The sequence below is a fragment of the Arvicola amphibius genome, chromosome 1 (assembly GCF_903992535.2).
Source record: "Arvicola amphibius chromosome 1, mArvAmp1.2, whole genome shotgun sequence".
Taxonomy (NCBI): Eukaryota; Metazoa; Chordata; class Mammalia; order Rodentia; family Cricetidae; genus Arvicola; species Arvicola amphibius.
The window spans coordinates 174850182-174868299 of NC_052047.1; the positions used below are offsets into that span (position 1 = coordinate 174850182).

At 44.0% G+C, this 18118-nt stretch overlaps 1 protein-coding gene across 1 annotated transcript in view; it reads left to right on the plus strand.

Annotated features, from left to right (window-relative positions):
* Positions 1-421: 421 nt before the first annotated feature.
* Positions 422-18118, plus strand: part of Fas (Fas cell surface death receptor) — a 34527-nt gene continuing 16830 nt past the window's right edge. The window contains exon 1 of the mRNA XM_038316718.2: positions 422-556. Coding sequence (XP_038172646.1) covers positions 527-556 — 30 coding nt within the window. The 5' untranslated portion in view covers positions 422-526. The remainder of the gene's footprint in view (positions 557-18118) is intronic.

Consider the following 18118-nt stretch of genomic DNA (forward strand, 5'->3'; position numbering starts at 1 on the left):
CCAGTCACTGACAAAATACTGAAGGCTGAGTGAAGGCAGGTTGGTCTTTGTCTCCAGCAGTTATTCAAGGTCCAGTTCCCTCAGGAGTTCTTTCCAGGGTTCAAGGGCAAAAGGAGCAAAAGGCTCTCACTTGAACTGGGGCTCTGCCTGTGGAAGCACCCAGGATGGGGAATGCCCGGTTGTGCAATCAACCCCTTCTCTGGCTACTCCCCCTTCCGCCCCGCCCCAGTGAGTTGATGAATCAGTGGATTTTCCCCCGACCCCAGCAGACTTCCTTCCAAACGCTGGGGCTTTACATAGGTTGTGTCTGGTCCCTCAGAAAACTAATACAGGTGTTCAAAGCGGTTTCTGCCAAGAGCTCAGGGAAGCCGTTTGAGAACTACGTTCTGGCACGCCAGGGGCGGGGCCCAGGCAAAGTACAGTCCCAGAGACGGTCTAGAGCAGAGGGGGTGGGGACTGCCCGCGTAAGTGACTCACCCTGCTGAGAGGTGGAGACTTAGGCTGGCTTTCCCTCCAGGTCACAGAAATGCTGTGGATCTGGGCTGTCCTCTCTCTGGTAAGCTTTGGGACGCTTGGGATGTGGGACGCTGCCCATTGTGGACCACCGCGCCGAAATCCAGATGCGGTTAGCATTGCATGACGGCTAGATGTTCAGAAAGGCGGGGGAGCTACTTTGTTTCTTGGCTCAGTGCTCAGGGCTGAATCCTGGGCTCAGACCCTGCAGCTCGAGCGTTTTTTTTTTTTTTTTTTTTTTTTTTTTTTTTTTTTTTTTTTTTTTTTTTTTTTTTTTTTTTTTTTTTTCTGGGAAGAGTATGGGTGGGGAACGACCAGAGCTTGGTGCTGGCCGAGTCTTCAGTGGCTTTGGCACGGCTGGAGAGGGACTCGGGCCGAGAGATATGCCCAGGCAGAGATCCATTCTGTGGCAAGAGAGGGGTTCCCTCCGAGGCTGTGTGGCACGAGTGGACTTGGCACTTCTGACAATTGGTTCAAGCGGGAAAGTGAGTCGACTCTGGGCTGTGGTTACAACCCAGGAGTCAGAAGGCACCATTTCTGAAAGTAACCTTAAGAAAGTAATTTTAAGAAAGTTACTTTGGATTAATAAACCTAAAAAGTCTCTGAAGATTTGCTTGCGTTCTTGTGACAACACAGAAAAAACAAGCAAACCAATTTTCTTCCCTTCCGGGAATTCATGTCTGACTCTGTGGGTGACAGGACTACTGACTATTTTTATGTTGTTCTTCTGCCCTGTTTCTTCTCTTCCTTGCTTTTTGCTAGCGCTCCACGGCAAGTTTGTCCCGGTAACCCTCGGGCTCTGGGTCTCAGCCGGGTGTCTTCTGCAGGCACAGGAGTAAGAACCCTCCAGCCCTTGGCCTCTCCAGAAGAGTCCCCTGCTCAGAGGAGCTAGTTTGATAATGGCCAATCAAAGGGATTCTACCTGGGACGGAGGGGGAGGGGGGAGGGGCTCATCTTGTTCTGAGTTTAGACAGATTGTCTTATTGGGCCCCTAAAATCTCCGGAATACAATGATCTGAAATCGGTTTTCACGGCAGCAGAGAAGGGAGGAAGACAACCTCTGCTCAGCCTCTGCTCGCTTTTACAAGTGGAAATGAAGTTTAGAGAGCTTAAATACTGCAGAGATAGTACAGCTACTTGGTGGCAGTGGGGACCTGGAACTCAGCTTTAACACCAAGGCACAAGCAGTTAGTGTATAAACTGAAGACATGCCTACTTCTTGTCATGGTTAAGGGGAAGTTTTTTTTTTTACTATAGGAGAGGGGGGGGCAGAGGTCTGTCTGGAGTATATAGAGAAAGAAGTAGACTGAACATAGCCCATAACCAGTAGACAGGACATGCTGCCCAGGGCTCCTATGAGACAGGAGAGAACAGCAGAAGATAGAGAATAGAGAAAAGCTAGTGGGAGAAGCAGGAACAGAACATCAAGAGAACAGAGAGAACAGCGGGATCATCAGGGGAGGGACGCCTGTGAGCTGGAGGCAGTTTAGGGTAGGGGAGAAGGTGAGAGGAGCTAGGATGCTAGCGTGGACCTTGGCAGATACCTTGTCCTTGGCAGGGCATGCCTAAAATTAGAATCTGCAAAGGCCTTTTTCTAGCCACTTTTCGACAACCTGATCTACTGACTCCTCTCTCTGCCCTAGACCACGTTGATCTACCCCTGGAAGGGACATACAAGAGCAGATGTCTGCATGAAAGTTCCCCATCCCTAGTTTTTCTGGATTCTAAGTCCACGCTTGGAACTGATGGGACTGTGATTCCTGGGTTAGCAAACGTATCTGCCCTCATCTCGGTGGCTTTTCTCGGGGACCACACCAGGTACTCTGACAGCAGGTGGGGTGGTGAAGAGGACTGGACAGAGTTCCTTTCCAGACAGATCCCAGGGTCTGGGCGGGGGTCTTCTGCCTGGAACTGGTGGGCAGGGCCAGAGGTGAGTGATGGAAGGACTCCCTTCACAGGTCAACGCCCGTCTATGGCTTGGCGGACTTCCTGTGATGTAAGCATGCTATAGATTTTTCAATTATCAAACCTTTTGTTGCAGATTTTACAAGTTTTTTATTTTTTTAACCACACCCAGTGAATTTACAAATCCTGAGGTACAGGAAGTTTTGAGAAGGGGAGTATGGGTAAAGGAACAATGAGCCGTGCTGGGAACAGCTTATGTTTCGGCTGTTTTAAAGCATAGAGTGTTTTTTCCTGTATTATTCTGTTTTGCTGTCCTTCTTCAGGTCACAAAGACAAGTGACCCTACCTGACCCAAGACAGAGATTTTGTAGGAAACTTTTAAACAATCATTCTTAGACCTGGAGAGAAAGGCCATAACCGAACTCCGGAACTGGATTTTTTTAAAAAATAAATAAGAATAGCATCTGACAATATTTAAATATTATCCATACACACAAGGCATTTGATTCTCTGTAAAACTGAATTTAGTCATCAGATGGAAAGTCTAGAGCAGACAGAGCAAAGAAGGCTCAGAGATAAGAGCGGGGAGCTGAGAAGGCTTAGAACTAAGAGAGAGATTTATTTTGAGAGTGGAGAGCAGAGAAACTTTATGGATAAGAGATTTGGAGATTGTTTGTTTGTGCAGTGGCAGAAGTTGTTACAATGTGTGAAAACTTGGAAATCTAGTGTACCACGTTTGGCCATTGAGATGTACTGAGAGCAGGCCATTTGCAATAAGACAATGCGGTTTAATGGGATCTCTGAGTCTGTGGAAGAATGGGATCTCTGAGTCTGTGGAAGAAAAGAGATGAGAGGTGAAAGGGGGGAGGTGCATTCTGAATGGGAAGAGCCCATAGAGAGGGAGAGAGGGGAAGGAAAGGAGAGAGGGGGGAGACAGGGAGGGAGGGAGGAAGGAAGGGAGGGAGGGAATGAGGGAGACAGGGAGGGAGGGAGGGAGGGAATGAGGGAGACGGAGGGAGGGAGGAGAGAGAGAGAGAGAGAGAGAGAGAGAGAGAGAGAGAGAGAGAGAGATTCTTTAGAAACACAGTGAATAGCAGGTGGGAAAGACTTAAGAAAACTCCACCAGAGGGAAGAGTCCGTTATCTTAGAGGCCCAGGAGAGCATAGAAAGATGCCTGATGTACCTTGCAGGTCTCCAACAGCAGACCCCAGTGAGCCAATGAGAAGTACAGAGACAGAGTAGGATGCTCCATGGGGAGATGAGGAGAGACAAATAGTTAGCCATGGTTAGAGACTGAGTTAGTTTCAGGATGGAGTCAAGAGACAGAGCTCGCGAGGAGGGGCTAGGATTAGACTGAGGATATGGACAAGCGAGACAGCGCAAGCTCCAGGAGGAAGCTGAGACCATGTAGGGACAGGGAGGAAGGATGGGAGAGCGAAGGATAGGTGTCCTGGTGACAAGAATTTCAATCCAGGGCATCCCCAAGTGGACTGAGAGACTTGCCAGGGAGAAGTGTCCAAAATCACAGAGGAGAGGCATCCCTTTGCATGGGTTGAGATCCCAACAGGGAGAGAGAAGCTGCTTGACATACTGGCATGACTTTTGTGACAGTAGTAGTCTCTAGGAGTTGATGGAGACAGAGCAGGAAGCTGAAGCTCTAAGGAGAGATCAGACAGGGGTAAGAAGCAGCCGAGCAGGAGTCAGAAGAACCAAATTTTCCATACCTTAGCAGAGTCAAGTTAGTAGCTTGATTCGGAGAGGCTGGGCACCTTGGAAAGGGGTCTCTGTGTGCCACTCCCAGGTGGCACTTAAATGTGCATACATGACGACATGACTGATTCATAGTATGGTTAGGGGAAGGTTTTTTAATTGTAGATATGAGAGAGAAAGAACAGCCAGAGGCATCTGGAAGAGTCAAGAGCAGAGAGAAAGAAGTAGACTGGGCATGGCTAGCAGTCTGGATATGGCCTGGGGTATTTGGGAGAAAGGGGGAGAATAACAGGAGGGAGGGGATAGAGAAAGGATGGCGAGAAAAGCAGGAGCAGAGGTGGGGCAGCACACAGCAGGCATAGCAGGGCTATAAGGAGAATGAGGGCTGTGGGGAGGGAAGCCCATGAGCTGGAGGGAGTTGAGGGTAGGGGAGGAGGGGAGAGGAGCCAGGATGCTATCAGGGTACTTGTGACCCCAGCATGCACTGTGACACACTGATAGGCCTTCTGCCAGAGGTAAGGAAAAATGGCTCCTTTTGACTAACAGAAATCCTTCAATAGTCTAGATTAAATCATTCATGGATATGTGTACTGCCTTTTGGAGTTTGAGGAATTGAAGTTTCTTTTGGACTAGACAGTTTGCTGGTTGCATCTGATATCCAGAGCATACTAAGAGTAGAAAGGCAAAAGCTCTTATACCTGGCACCTTATGAAGGAGTGGAAAAAAATTCTTTTGATTCTTTAAGAAGTAGTGTATCATATTTGGCCTCCAAAAAATGTCTTTATGTTGTCTTAAGATTCTCCTCACTGCAAACTCCATGGTCATCCATTGCTGCAGTGTGGGTGACTTGGAAACAATCTCAGTTCTTAGCGGTTTGCCAAAAGCCTGGAGCTGTGCTCAACTTAGGTCTAGCCGTGTCTTTATCATAGGATGTTTGCCTCAAGAAGCCAAGAAATAGCCTTCCTAAGAGAATGCACACAATACATGTATGCCCATGTTAATATTTACACACACATTAGTATATAAATATTAGAATTAAGAATAATTTTTTGTATTTATGATTTATGGCCTAGGAAATTAAAATTTACTAAATAATGTTATAAAGGCAGGGGAGTAAATTTGTAATAATAACCCTGTCACCTACATAATCATTGCTGTATTTCATAGTGTTTTCCATCCACCACATGAGACTCCCAAGCTTCCTTACTTAGAGCATGGCCTTGTCCAACATCAAGCCCCCATTATTCTAGCCTTGTATCACCCTGTGTGTCTCCTAAAATATGCCTTCCATGTAATAGGGCTTCCTCAGTTGTAGCATAAGTGAAATAGAGGCAGACTGAATTGGAACAGAAAAGGAAGTTTGGTTAAATACAGGGGATTTTCAAGCAGTAGATTTGGGGATGGGTTTTCTCTTTCTCCCTTCCCCAAGTCCTTCTGCCTTCAGCACCATTTACAGACACAGCAACTAGCCCCTTCTCTGCCTCTCTTTCTTCTCTCTTAGAGACCCCTTTTCCTGTCTTAGTTTCTGGGAATTTTCTTTGTACAATAAGTTAAGTCTGAAGTCCCCAAACCTTCACAAATTTTTAGGGGCAATAGAAAAGCAATCTATTTTTACTTTAAACTGTGTGTGTTATGAGTCCCGTGTACATGCATGTGTGTGTGCTGTGTGCGTGTGTGTGTGTGTGTGTGTGTGTGTGTTATGAAGTGGTACAGGTCCTTAAAAGTTTCATCCTGCCCTATTTAGGAATGTGACTAATTATTTACTAGACAGCCACTTTTCTCATATTTCTGAGAGCAGTAGTTCAAACTGATGGTTGAAGAAAATGGGAGGTGATTTAGAAGAGAACGGCACTTTTACAAGTCACCCTACAGAAGAATCATAAACCGTGTGTTTTTGTTTTGTTTAGAAAGGGTGGACAAAGACAGCTGCTTCATTATAACTTAATTATTTCCTTTAAAACAACTCTACAAACATGAAATATTTTCCCATTTTTTGGAAGGCCTTTATTTATCCCACAAGGGACTTGAAAGTTTTGTGAATGCAATAACGAGACTAAATACAAATCAGAGCCTTAACAAGGGTGGAAAAATTTAAGCTTTGTGGGTACTGGCACATGGGATTCAAGCTCTTGTGCTTGCAAGACAAGCACTTTCCCATCTAAGTTGCCCTCTCAGCCCAAAGCACGTGTTTTAAATCAGGGTCAAACTGTAAAACCAGAATCAACTCGGAAGGCATCAGCTTCTCACCAGCTGCAGTTAACAGACAGAAAGTCTTCTAACTGTCCCTGTCCACAATAGATAGAACTATAGCCTTCAGAGCAGATGGAGACTTAAATATAGAAAAATAATTTTTATTCTGACCCTGAGATTACAGGGGAGTCAAAAGTGAAAAAGAGCTGATGAACCAGGATTTGATTCTGTCTCATTGAGAGTGAATGTTCTTAGGGTCGGAGTGTCAGTGTATCAAGACAACGTTCCTTCTGATGGCTCGGGCATGCTCAATGGGGAGTCTGACCATCACAATCCAATTGCCATTTGGAGAGAATCGCAGTTTTTCTGAATTAGAAACTTGAATAAGGAAATCCCCCTAGAAAAGCCCCTTTCAGCTTGTATGATTTGGGTGAATTATCTTGGTTCCAAAAGTCCCTTACCAAGCACATGTTTTACATTACGGACCAGAGACAACTTACTGAAAAGTAATAAAAAGCATGTGGTTTAAGACGGCAATAAAATAATGCAATAAAAAGTAACTTGGAACCAAGTTTAGGATACTGAATCCGTCTCTTCTTCTTTTTGAGTAGATAAATTCTTAAAAATTGCCCAAACAGAATGAAATTTAACATAAATAATGAAAAACGTTATTCATCTTTTTTTTAAAAATCAGCCTTATAGCTTCTGAGTTGTATCCACACAGGTACATAGTTGAATGTTTAATCACTGTAATGTATGGTCGGCTCCTTGATACTTTCTATGTATATTCACCTGTGTGTGTTTCTGTGTAATTATGATAATTGCATAATTTTGATATTTTACAGAGAGGTAATTTATTAAAGGAGTTTGGATTACCATAATTTTGCTTACTAATTTTATAGTTTATAAATAAGTATCTCTTGGGTCTAAGAAATAGCTCAGTGATAGTGTTTCCTAGCATATGCCAGGCTCTGAGTTTGATCCCATCACCCTAAATAAAATAAACAAATAAATACAATCCATAAGAAAGAAAATAGTGGAGCCCAAGTTGGGGCCCTGGACCCCACAAAGTTTAAAAGAGAACAACTTTGCAGATTGCTTTCTGACCTCCACTTGTGCAGGTATACACACACACACAAACACACACACACACACACACACACACAGATGTTCATAGAAGTACCATAACCTCTAGTTTTGTATTATCTTTTCTTTGGGGGCACACGTGGGTGTGTTTGTATAATTCACCAAAGCAGAAAGAAAACTCAGTTACCTGCCATTCTGTTACCCCACAAAATCCTTGCTCTCAAATAGAAGAAAGGGGCTTGGAAGCTGCCTCCGCCAGGAACACTGCCCACTATGCAAGCAAGAAGTTGCTGCTATACGAAGAGCAGGCTTTCCTTTTTAAGAAGGAGATGAGCTGGCCATGCTTTTTAATTACTGCTCCTGTTCCTGCCATATGGCCTACTCACCCGCAGTCATGGCAGGAGTCACAGCTGGCTCAAGCAATTGTCCAAGGCCCGCTCAGTGGAGATGCGTTGCTTGGGTCTCTGTGACCACAATGGCCAGCATAGTAACAATCCACAGGAGGCAAGAAGGCAGTCCATGTTGGTTCACACTTTGAGAATCTGACTCTGGGTAGTTTATTTTAAGCACATTTAAGGATAGCAAAAATTCGATGAAAACTTTTCTCATGATAATCAATTCAATCCTGTGTGCACGGTAAAGCTCAAGATATGACTGCATTGAAACTTCTTTGTAAAGCACAGGTGACATACTCCAGAAAGATGGGCTCCATGGATCAACTACATGTGACACCTTTCAGGAAAATAGCTTTTTATAGATTGACTAGCTCACAATAAGGGTCTGATGTGGGCTTTACCACAGAACAAAGCATGTGAGGCAATGTGTGTCTGTGTGTGTGTGTGTGTGTGTGTGTGTGTGAGAGAGAGAGAGAAAGAGAGAGAGAGAGAGAGAGAGAGAGAGAGAGAGAGACAGAGACAGAGACAGAGATGGTACTTGTGATGGTTAATGACAACTTGTCAGCTCTCTGCTTTCTGTCGAAACAATGCAATAAAGAAATAGTCTACACGTTGTTCTAGACTAGGCTTTGTTTAACACGCGCAGTGTTGATGTATATAATACATATACATGAATTTATACATTTATTTCTATTGCTAGTTGAAACCATTTAATTTTAGAGATTTTCGATGTCTATTGGAAAACAGAGCTGGGCTAGTGTAGCAGTTCTCGATTCCCCTGGAGCTTAGTCCCAGCTGGCTCCTGGATCCAGGTACAACACTCCAGCCCATCAAGTCCAGTCCCATTCAAAGGTCTTGATTCTCTGGGTTGCTGCTAAGCCCTACACCGTGTATGATTCTGGTATTTGTTAAAAGTTTTATATATTACTTGATGAATTTTATGTATATCAGGGTTTTCTCAGAACCATCTTCTTTTCTTTTCTCTTCTTTCTTCTATCCTTCCTTCTCTCCTTCCCTCCCTTCCTCCTTTTCTACCATCCTCTCCCTCCCTCCCTCCCTCCCTGATCATTCAAGGTGAGAAGTCCTTCAGCTGTGTGATGTTCCCAGGTTTATATGTGCTGCTGATGTTTTCAGCTCAGGAGTGTGAGAGAAGGGATAGGCTGCGGTTCTGTATTTGTGTTAGTGTCCTGGGTCCCCATGCAGGATAACTTGAACAGTTGCTCACAGTTCTTATGGCAGGACGCCCAAGCTCACAGTGATGGGGTCATCTGCTTCTGAGGGCTATGAAGGGTCTGTTCAGGCCTCTTCTTTTCACTTACAAATGGCCCTTGCCTCTGTCTGTCTTTACGTCATCTTCCTCTATCTAGGAGCACCCACATTTCCTCATAAAAGAACGCCAGCTGTCTTAGTCGCTGCTCTATTACTGTAAAGAGACACCATGACAAAGGCGCACAGGCAGACATGGGGCTGGCGAAGTAGCTGAGAGTTCTACATCTTCATCCACAGGCAGCTAGAAGAGAGACCCTGAGCCTGGTCTTGAAACCTCCAAGCACACCCCAGCGACACAATTCCTCCAACAAGGCCGCACATCCAAATCCTTCTCAGATAGTGCCATACAAGTATAGGAGCCTATGGGGGGAGGGGTTCTTTCTTATTCAAACCACCACACCAGCTAAATTGGATTAGGACTCACTCTACTGAACTCAGCCAAACCATTTCTGAAATGGCTCTAGCTCAAAATGTGACCATGTTTTAAAGAGCTGAGGGGGGGTTAGAACATTACCGCAAGACTTTGGGGTGGGTGGACAAAGCAGCTACATCAATTTTGGATCAACACACAGCATGAGGTTGCATGGGTAAGAAGGCATCCTTTTATAGTAAGTCTTCTTTAAGAAAGATACCAGAGACTCTTTGGAAATACAGCAATACAGCTTACCCCGAACCACTGTTGCAAGTTGGCAGTGACTTAGATGACAGAGCTTCCAATCGGGTTAACAGTTCCTTTCAGTATAACTTGAAGGAGCCTCCTTCCTTTTTGTACAGTCTGTTTCGATAAAACAGACTTTTCCTCATGACAAATCAAAGCTGATAGTTCAAGGGATGACATAGCAGGTCTCAGAGGACCAAGGAGAGGGAAACAGTCCTGAACACACTTAGCTGAGGAGATAGGATCAACTGAACAAAGGTGGTATTCAGGATGCTTCATTCGGTAAACTGATAGGACTGCCATCAAAACCAGAAGACAAAATATTAACTTTTTATGAAGGATCAAATGCTGCTCACTCAAACACTCAAAATATGTTTTTGATATATTAGGTGGTTCCTGTTATAGATTCACTACCATTAGCACCCAGGTTCCTAATCTTAGTAGAGAACCCAAACCAGAAATCATTGCAGAGCTATAGATACAGTCTTGCTACCACCAAAGCTTTTCATTCACTATTACACAATAAACTCATACTCTCAGCAGCCAGCATTATTCAGAATTTGATGTGTGTTAAAAGAGCATTTCTTGTCAATGTTTTTTTTTTTTTTTTTTTTTTTTTGATTGCTTGGGTTTTTTTTTTGCTCACTGTTTTTTCCCTTTCTCTCTTCTTTTTGGGCAGTGTCTCTGTATGTCAGGGCCAGGCTAGCATCAAACTTATGATCCCTCTGCCTCCACTTCCCTAGGATTATATGTCTGAACTATGATTGGCTCAGGCATCCTTTTATTCCTCTTCTTCCCACCTTTTCATCTTTAGTTTCTAGCCTCTCTGACTTGTCAAGGGAGCATTTTCCTGTATTAACTGTGCACTATGGTCTCATTGAAAAAGACGCCCTGTGGCTTTGACTTTTCATTTCATTGATTACCTTCCGTGGAGCAAGGGCTTTACTGTGTCATTACAAACTGTATTAAGACTGACGCCGGCTTCAGTATCAGAACTGAACACTTACTGAGCCAGGCATCTGGCAACTCATTCTTGCCATTTAGAGGGCTGACATTTTCGACACCTAACACCTCCCCCCACACCGCTTCTACTTTAAAAACGTCTTTTCCTGTTTGTTTTGAACCTGGGGGGGGGGGGAGTGCTTTCTTCTCTTTCTGTCTTTTTTTTTTTGTTTTGTTTTTTTTTTTTTTTTTTTTTTTTTTTTGTTTTTTTGTTTTTTGAGACAGGGTTTCCCTGTAGTTTCTAGAGCTTGTCCTGGAACTAGCTCTTGTAGATCAGGCTGGCCTCGAACTCAGAGATCCGCCTGCCTCTGCCTCCCGAGTGCTGGGATTAAAGGTGTGCGCCACCACCACCGGGCTTCTTTCTGTCTTTTTAAAATCTACTTCAGCCCTTAAGATCAGTTGCCATGTTATCCTCGGGCACCAGCTTTAGCAGGAGGCCCAAGTTCTTTAAGGGGACAGTTTATTTCAGTCACTCAGAAGTCACTCTGCTTGTCATTGCCCTGTTGTTTCTTGAGTAGAGTACCGCCACTCCTTTCCTGGGAAGGTGTGGTGAGCCTGTCCTAGTGGGTGACATAGGCGCTGGGTCTTGTGGGTGTACTCACCCCTGTAGCGTGTCTTCTGTTTGAGAGCTTGAGAGCATCTGGAAGACAGTTTCTTATGACGCCGAGGGACAAGGAAATGCCCAGTGGTCTCTGCTTCTCATCATCTGGTAACAGGGACAGATGCTCGCAATCCTTTCTTCTGGGGACAAATGTGAAGACTCAGGTGTCCGCATTCCAGATCCATCCCTGTGCGAGAAACCGCATCGTAGCCATGGCTGTTCATCCAAATGCTGCCCCACCTGGACGGAAGACAGGCAAACTGAGGTGGACTGACAAGCTTCACCCTCCCTGCTAACACCAGCCCTGGCTTTAGTGGTCCTCCTACACCGCTCCTGCCCCTGCCCCCAGGCTGGATGCTTGAGGGTGACTTTTAGGTCCGAGAGAAACCCTTTCAAAATCATTTTCTTTCTCCCAGTGTGTGTTTTGAAGAATGCGCATAAAACTAACCTGCTGAATTTTGTTCAGAATTGTCTGCAAAGGATTGTTCCTGTGCCTAAATGAAGCAAAGTAACTAAGGAAATCCTCACAAACAAGCATGAGGGCCCAGCCCAGATTTGGAGCCCAAGTGCTCGGCTGGAGTCCTTTGTTCAGCACTGCTAAATGTGGGCTTCTGGGAAAGTCATTTCTCAAGCGCTGTGCTCTGCTTCAGCTCCAGCTAAGTTAGGATGAGACTTATGAGTGCTTTACTGTAACTGAAGAGGTAGTAGATGTTAATGAGTTTTGTAAAAAAGGGCCAGGGGAACAAAATTTCTGGTTTTCAGGGAATATTAAAATTTGTAGGTAATGAAGCATTCAACTCGACAGTAGTTTTAAAAGGCTTATTTTATTTTTAGCTGTGTGTAGGCTAGTGAACATGTGGACAGGAGTGCAGAGGTTCCTATGGAGGCCAGAGGAGGGCAAAGCATCTCCCGGTACTGAGGTTACAGGGCCCCATGAGCTGCTGCACTTAGATAGTGGGACCCAAGCTCTGGTATCTTACTGCTGGCCTGTCTTTAGCCTGAAGGAGGCTCACTGTTAAAATCTGGCTTGAAGCTGAGCAGATGCCATGATGCCTTTCTAGTTGACATTCCAGGCTTGTTTGTGAATGCAGCATGAGATACATGATCCCTCTGTGGCTGTGAGTACCAAAAGGATTCTTCCCTAGGCCAGGAGCCCTAGAAAGCCAGTCCTGAATGTGACTGTCCCTTATACATCATTAGGTCTGTAACTTCTCAGTGGCCTTCTTTTATATTTTATTAATTTTTTTATTTGATATATTTTGATCATATTTCCCTCTTCCAGGTCCTCCCCATCCCCTTACACACCCAACTCTATGATCTCTCTCTCTTAAACACAAACAAAACCAAAACCAAACAAGAAGAACCTCCCACAAAAACACAAAAATGAAAATTAAAACAAATAAACAAAAGAAGAAGAAGAAGAAGAAGAAGAAGAAGAAGAAGAAGAAGAAGAAGAAGAAGAAGAAGAAGAAGAAGAAGACAAAATAAATGCCTATATTGAACAAGAAGCCACAAAAAGCATGGAGTTCATTTTGTGCTGGCTAACTAGTTCTGGGCTTAGGACCTGCGTTCGAATGTGGTTGAGAAACTCAGCAACACTCTGTCTTAGAAAACTGATTTCCCCTTTGCCAGTGGTATCAATTGCAAACAGCTTCTTGGTTAAGGGTGGGAGCCCTCCTCTCAGTGATGGGACCCCATCTGTCTTGAACCTGTGCAAGTCTTTATGTGTGCTGCCTCAATCTCTGTGAGTTCATACGTTCATCACTCCTGTTGTGTCTGGAAGACACTGATTCCTTGAAGTTACCCATATCCTCTGGCTCTTACAATCCTTACAATCTTTCTGCCTCCTCTTCCACATAGGTCTCTCGCCTCGAGGGACAGGGTTTAATAAAGAGATCCCATTTAGAACTAAGTGCTCTAAAGTCTCTCACTCTCTGAACATTGTCCAGTCATGGATCTCTGTATCAATTCCCATCTCCTGCAAGAAGAAGCTTCTCTGAGGAGGGTTGAGTGAGGCACTGACCAATAGGTATAGCAATAAAGCATTAAGAGAAGTTTGATTATTATTTACCTTTAGCAGAATAATATTAATAGGTTTTCCCCTACCCGATATCACTTTTTCTTAATGAATATGTCCCAAGTTCTCAAATTCCCTATGCCTCCTAGCTTCCTTTGCTTGTTTGTATAGTAGAATTTCTCCCTGATGAACATATTGCATTTTCTTCTTTCTTCAGTATTTCTTCTCTGGAGATAGTTCATATTTATGTCATCTTACACAGAGAGCATTGGTCAGGCATTCTGCATGTGTCCTAAGATGAACAATCATTCAAACTGATACGCTCTGAGTAAAGCAGCTAACCCTTCATGTTGTAAGTGGACCTCGATCAGTTTGTTGAGTGCTTTAATAAACGAACACGGGCCTGCTCAGCTCCCCAGTAAGACAAATTTCTGCCCCTAGACTGACTGCCTTGGGACTTGAGATGCAGATTTTCTGGTTGGTGACTTATGCATCTGATCTGAGGGCTGGCACAGCCAGTTCTTTAAACCCAATAGCTCCACCCATCTGCATGTGCTTACACACACTTTCCCGGTAATAGATTTCCATTTCCCTGGTGACAAATGCATTCACTTCTATATAAACAAACCTAGGAGAGAGAATTTATCTTTCTTTCCACTGGCTAGTTTTCAGGCATCTACCAGACAATGCATGACACACGGTAGGTATGTAACACTGCTTTTGTTTACTTACTACTTCTTTCAGTAGACTGTAATAGCAAGGCTTCTCTTGCTTTAAAATATCTTACTTAGGAAGATGGGTATTTATCTAACTTGTATTCCCCTCTTTACCCTCCTTTCATTTGCCATAATTTACCTACTTTTCCCATCTTTAACTTTTTTATGTTTTTTTTTCTGTTTCTCAAAAAAAAAAAAATTTAGAACATTTAGATTTGTGTGGGATTCCTGCCCTATCATAATTGAAATGTTCCAGTCTCTACCTAAACTATTTTAGTTAGGTCATTGTGTTAGGAATATTTCTTAAGTGAGCCTCTCCACCTACACAAATAATTCCACCCAGACCAAATCAGACCAAATAAAAGATGCCCATGTTTAATGCAATGCTCCTGGGTGGCACTGGGAAAGCATGGCGAAGGGAAAGAGAGAGAAGAGAAGACAATGCAAAACCCGGAGACCACGTGTACATTCTCTGGTGGGGGGCAGTTTAAGCAGCCTGTGTTAGTGGTCTTGACCTTCCCTGGAGAGGGATCACCATTTGGCAGGCTTTCACGGAGGTGGAGTTTGGACTAAGGCAACTCCCAGGGAAGGGGGCTTGAAATGGAGTTCCTGCCTAGTATTCCAAGGATGGGTACCAGGGGGCTCAATAAAGCCCCTACTATAATATTTCAGACTCTTTGTATAAAGGGGTGTTAGGGAGCTGGTGTAATGCTTTTGACCAAACATATTGCATTCTGCAAAGATGAGTTTTTAAATGCAAAGTGTGAAGTGTGGCATGCCTCACCTCTGGAAACAGTCAGGAGAGGCACTTCAGACCGTCTTTTTGGCACCTGACATGGTTCGTTGATGTTGTCGGAAATCAGGAACATTTCCTGAAGAAATCAACTCTGTGATTTCTGATAGGAGGTTGCTGCTGGAACAGCTCTAGAGATTGTAGTCTCTTTAGTCATCTTGATTACGGATTTTACATTTCTCAGATTCCGAATGTAGTTTGGAAAATGATTCCCTGCCCTTGGTCCTCGGAAAGTACTCAGACATGCTAGGCCAGTTTGCTACCAGTTTGTACCTGGGCTCCGTTCCCAGTCCTCCTTTAGAAACAAGAGCAATCCTTTTATTTTGAGATGGTCTCATAAAGTTGCCAAGCTGGCACTGAATTCACTTAGTAGCCCAGTAGACCTTGAACTTGAGGCCTCAGAATCCCTAGTAACTTGGGTGAAGTAGGGGCAAGAGGTGTATTTCTTTCAGAAATCTCCAAATGGCATAATATATGCATCCTTTTCTGGGAAAGGTATTATTGGCAGCAGTCCATAAATGTTTGGATTTCTGTCCTGCTCCTGCTACTTCACCATTCATGCTAGGAATTGAGGACCCGCACATATAGTTTCTCTCAGATGTTGGTTACAATTTTCATACCAAGGACAAGCTCTAGATCCACAGGGCGCATGCACAGATATATACACTTGGGCATGAAGTTTGAGTGCTTTAGATTTGTCTGTTTGGGCTAGCCCCAACCCTACAAATGCCCTCTCTCTGAGTTTCAATCTGTGTCATTTTCTTGTTTTTACTGAAAAGCCAGAACAGACAGAAAACAAAAGCAAGTTTGACTCAACACCAACGTTACTCGTTACAACAGCCCACGTGGCCAATGATAGAAAGGAATCACCCCTCCTCCGGCAGTCGTTTTGATCCAGTTTTGATTATTGTTGCCAGTAGGATTTATTGATTGCTTCTAGCCCCTGAGGTATTTTCCTGATTAGGGAATTCTCCACCCTCCCCTATCAACCCCCCCCCCATGTGTATATAGTGAGTATGTGTGGAGGTTGAAGGCCAACATTTGGTATCTCCCGCAATGACTCTTCACCCTATTTTCTTAAGAGAAGCATTTTTTTTTTTCACTGAACCTGGGTACCTACTGATTCACCTAGGGGAGCTGGACTGCAAGCCCCAGTAATTATCCTGTCTCCATTTCCCCAACGCTGGGACATGGCCTCTTTATGTGGGTTTTGGAGGGTCCAACTCGAGTCTTCATGGTTGTATCACAAGCACCTACCAACTGAGCCATCATCTGCCAGCCCGAGTTTGAGAGTTTTTATGTGTTGCTAATTCCTGAAATACCAAAATGAACAATTCATCACTCATTGACCAACATGAGTTTGACATAGTCCGAGAGTGAGGAGTCATAAAAATTTCAATGACTTTTGTGCAAAACCTCTCTTATGTGAACAATTAATCCTTTGGTATATTTCCAAATAAGTTACTATTCCCTAGTGTCCCCAGTTCTGTCACCATAGCTGATGACTTGTCTGATGGATACAGTCTGAAAGAGGCCCCGGCATGAACTGGTTACTGAGAAAGCAAGAGAGAGAGATACTGCCTTTCTGAAAAGAAGTTCATGCCATTAAGGATAGTTTCTGTAAGCTTTCATATTAAAAATGTCTTAGAAAAAGAGACACATTTGAGTGTGTTTTTTGTTTGTTTTTTGTTGTTGTTTTGTTTTTTGAGACAGGGTTTCTCTGTAGCTTTGGGGCCTGTCCTGAAACTAACTCTTGTAGACCAGGCTGACCTTGACCTCGCAGAGATCTGCCTGCCTCTGCCTCCTGAGTGCTGGGATTAAAGGCGTGTGCCACCACTGCCCAGCTTGAGTGTGTTTTAAAAGCAGTAGATTGTGGGTGGAACTTGGTGTTCGGTAACACGCTTGACACGCATGAGGTCCTGGGTTCAATCCTCAGCACCGCAAAAGTTAAAAAAAAAAGTCACACAAATATGAATTGTGAGACATCCCTGCATATTATTTTGTTTTAAAGCACAAATTCATATGCAAATCTGCCTTTGGGAACTTAACTATTTTCCATTAATAATCGATTGTATTTATATTTATGTTATCAGAACTTGACTTAACAATTGTCTGTTGGGTTGCATTGGCAATACTTTGGGGATGATGCCAGCATATTTAGGCTCAAGGCATCTCCTCTTTGCAGCAGGTCCTATTGTCCTTTACAGATAGTTGCTCAAGCATGCAAGTCAGTCGTGTTCTCCGTTAAGTTCACTCACCTCTGAGTACAAGAGAAAGAACACTGTACGAGGAGGTGGAAAATTTTAGACCCATTCTAACTGTACTTTTCACTGGTGAGAAACTCCAGACAAGTCAAATGTGTTCTGATATTTTGATGTCACTATTAGAAGCCTGCATGTCAGCATGTCAGAGATGCATCTTTTTTTTTTTTTTTTTTTTTTTGGTTTTTCGAGACAGGGTTTCTCTGTGGCTTTGGAGCCTGTCCTGGAACTAGCTCTTGTAGACCAGGCTGGTCTCGAACTCACAGAGATCCGCCTGCCTCTGCCTCCCGAGTGCTGGGATTAAAGGCGTGCCCGGCTTCAGAGATGCATCTTAAGACACATTTATCCCAGAAGACAATCTGGGCCACTTCTTTGCTTCCTTCCTACTTCTTCAGTCAGAGGTCCCACGGTAGCCTGTGACCTGAAGGGGTCATAGACTTTACTGATGAGGGAGGACAGGCTGAGAGGGACTTGGGGGCTTCTATGGCAGTGACTAAGGATCATTAAATTCTCTTGGCTCAGAAACACCAAAACAGCTAACCACACAAAGAGATCCCACTCCATCATGTACCAGGAAACCCTAGAAAATGATCTTGAGAAAACCAAATTCAGAAGTAGTAGCTCAAAGAATTTGACGATTGATAATGCTCTCTATGCATCATAGGAAGGACTGACATACATTTATGTTTAGAGGGTATCTTAGCCTTCTCTTGCTGTGAAGAGACACTATGACCATGGCAACTCTTACAAAGGAAGGCATTTAATTAGGGCTGGCTTACAGTTTCAGAGGTGTAGTTCACTGTCATCGTGGTGGGAAGCATGGTGTCACTCAGGCAGACCTGGTACTGGAGAAGAAACTGGAAGTTCCATATCGGGAAATGCAGGCAGCAGGAAAAGAAAGCCACGGGTCCTCTCTTGGGTTTCTGAAGCCTCAAAACTTACCTGCAGTGATACACTTTCTCCAAACAGGGCCACACTTCCTAAGCCTTTCAAGTACTATCA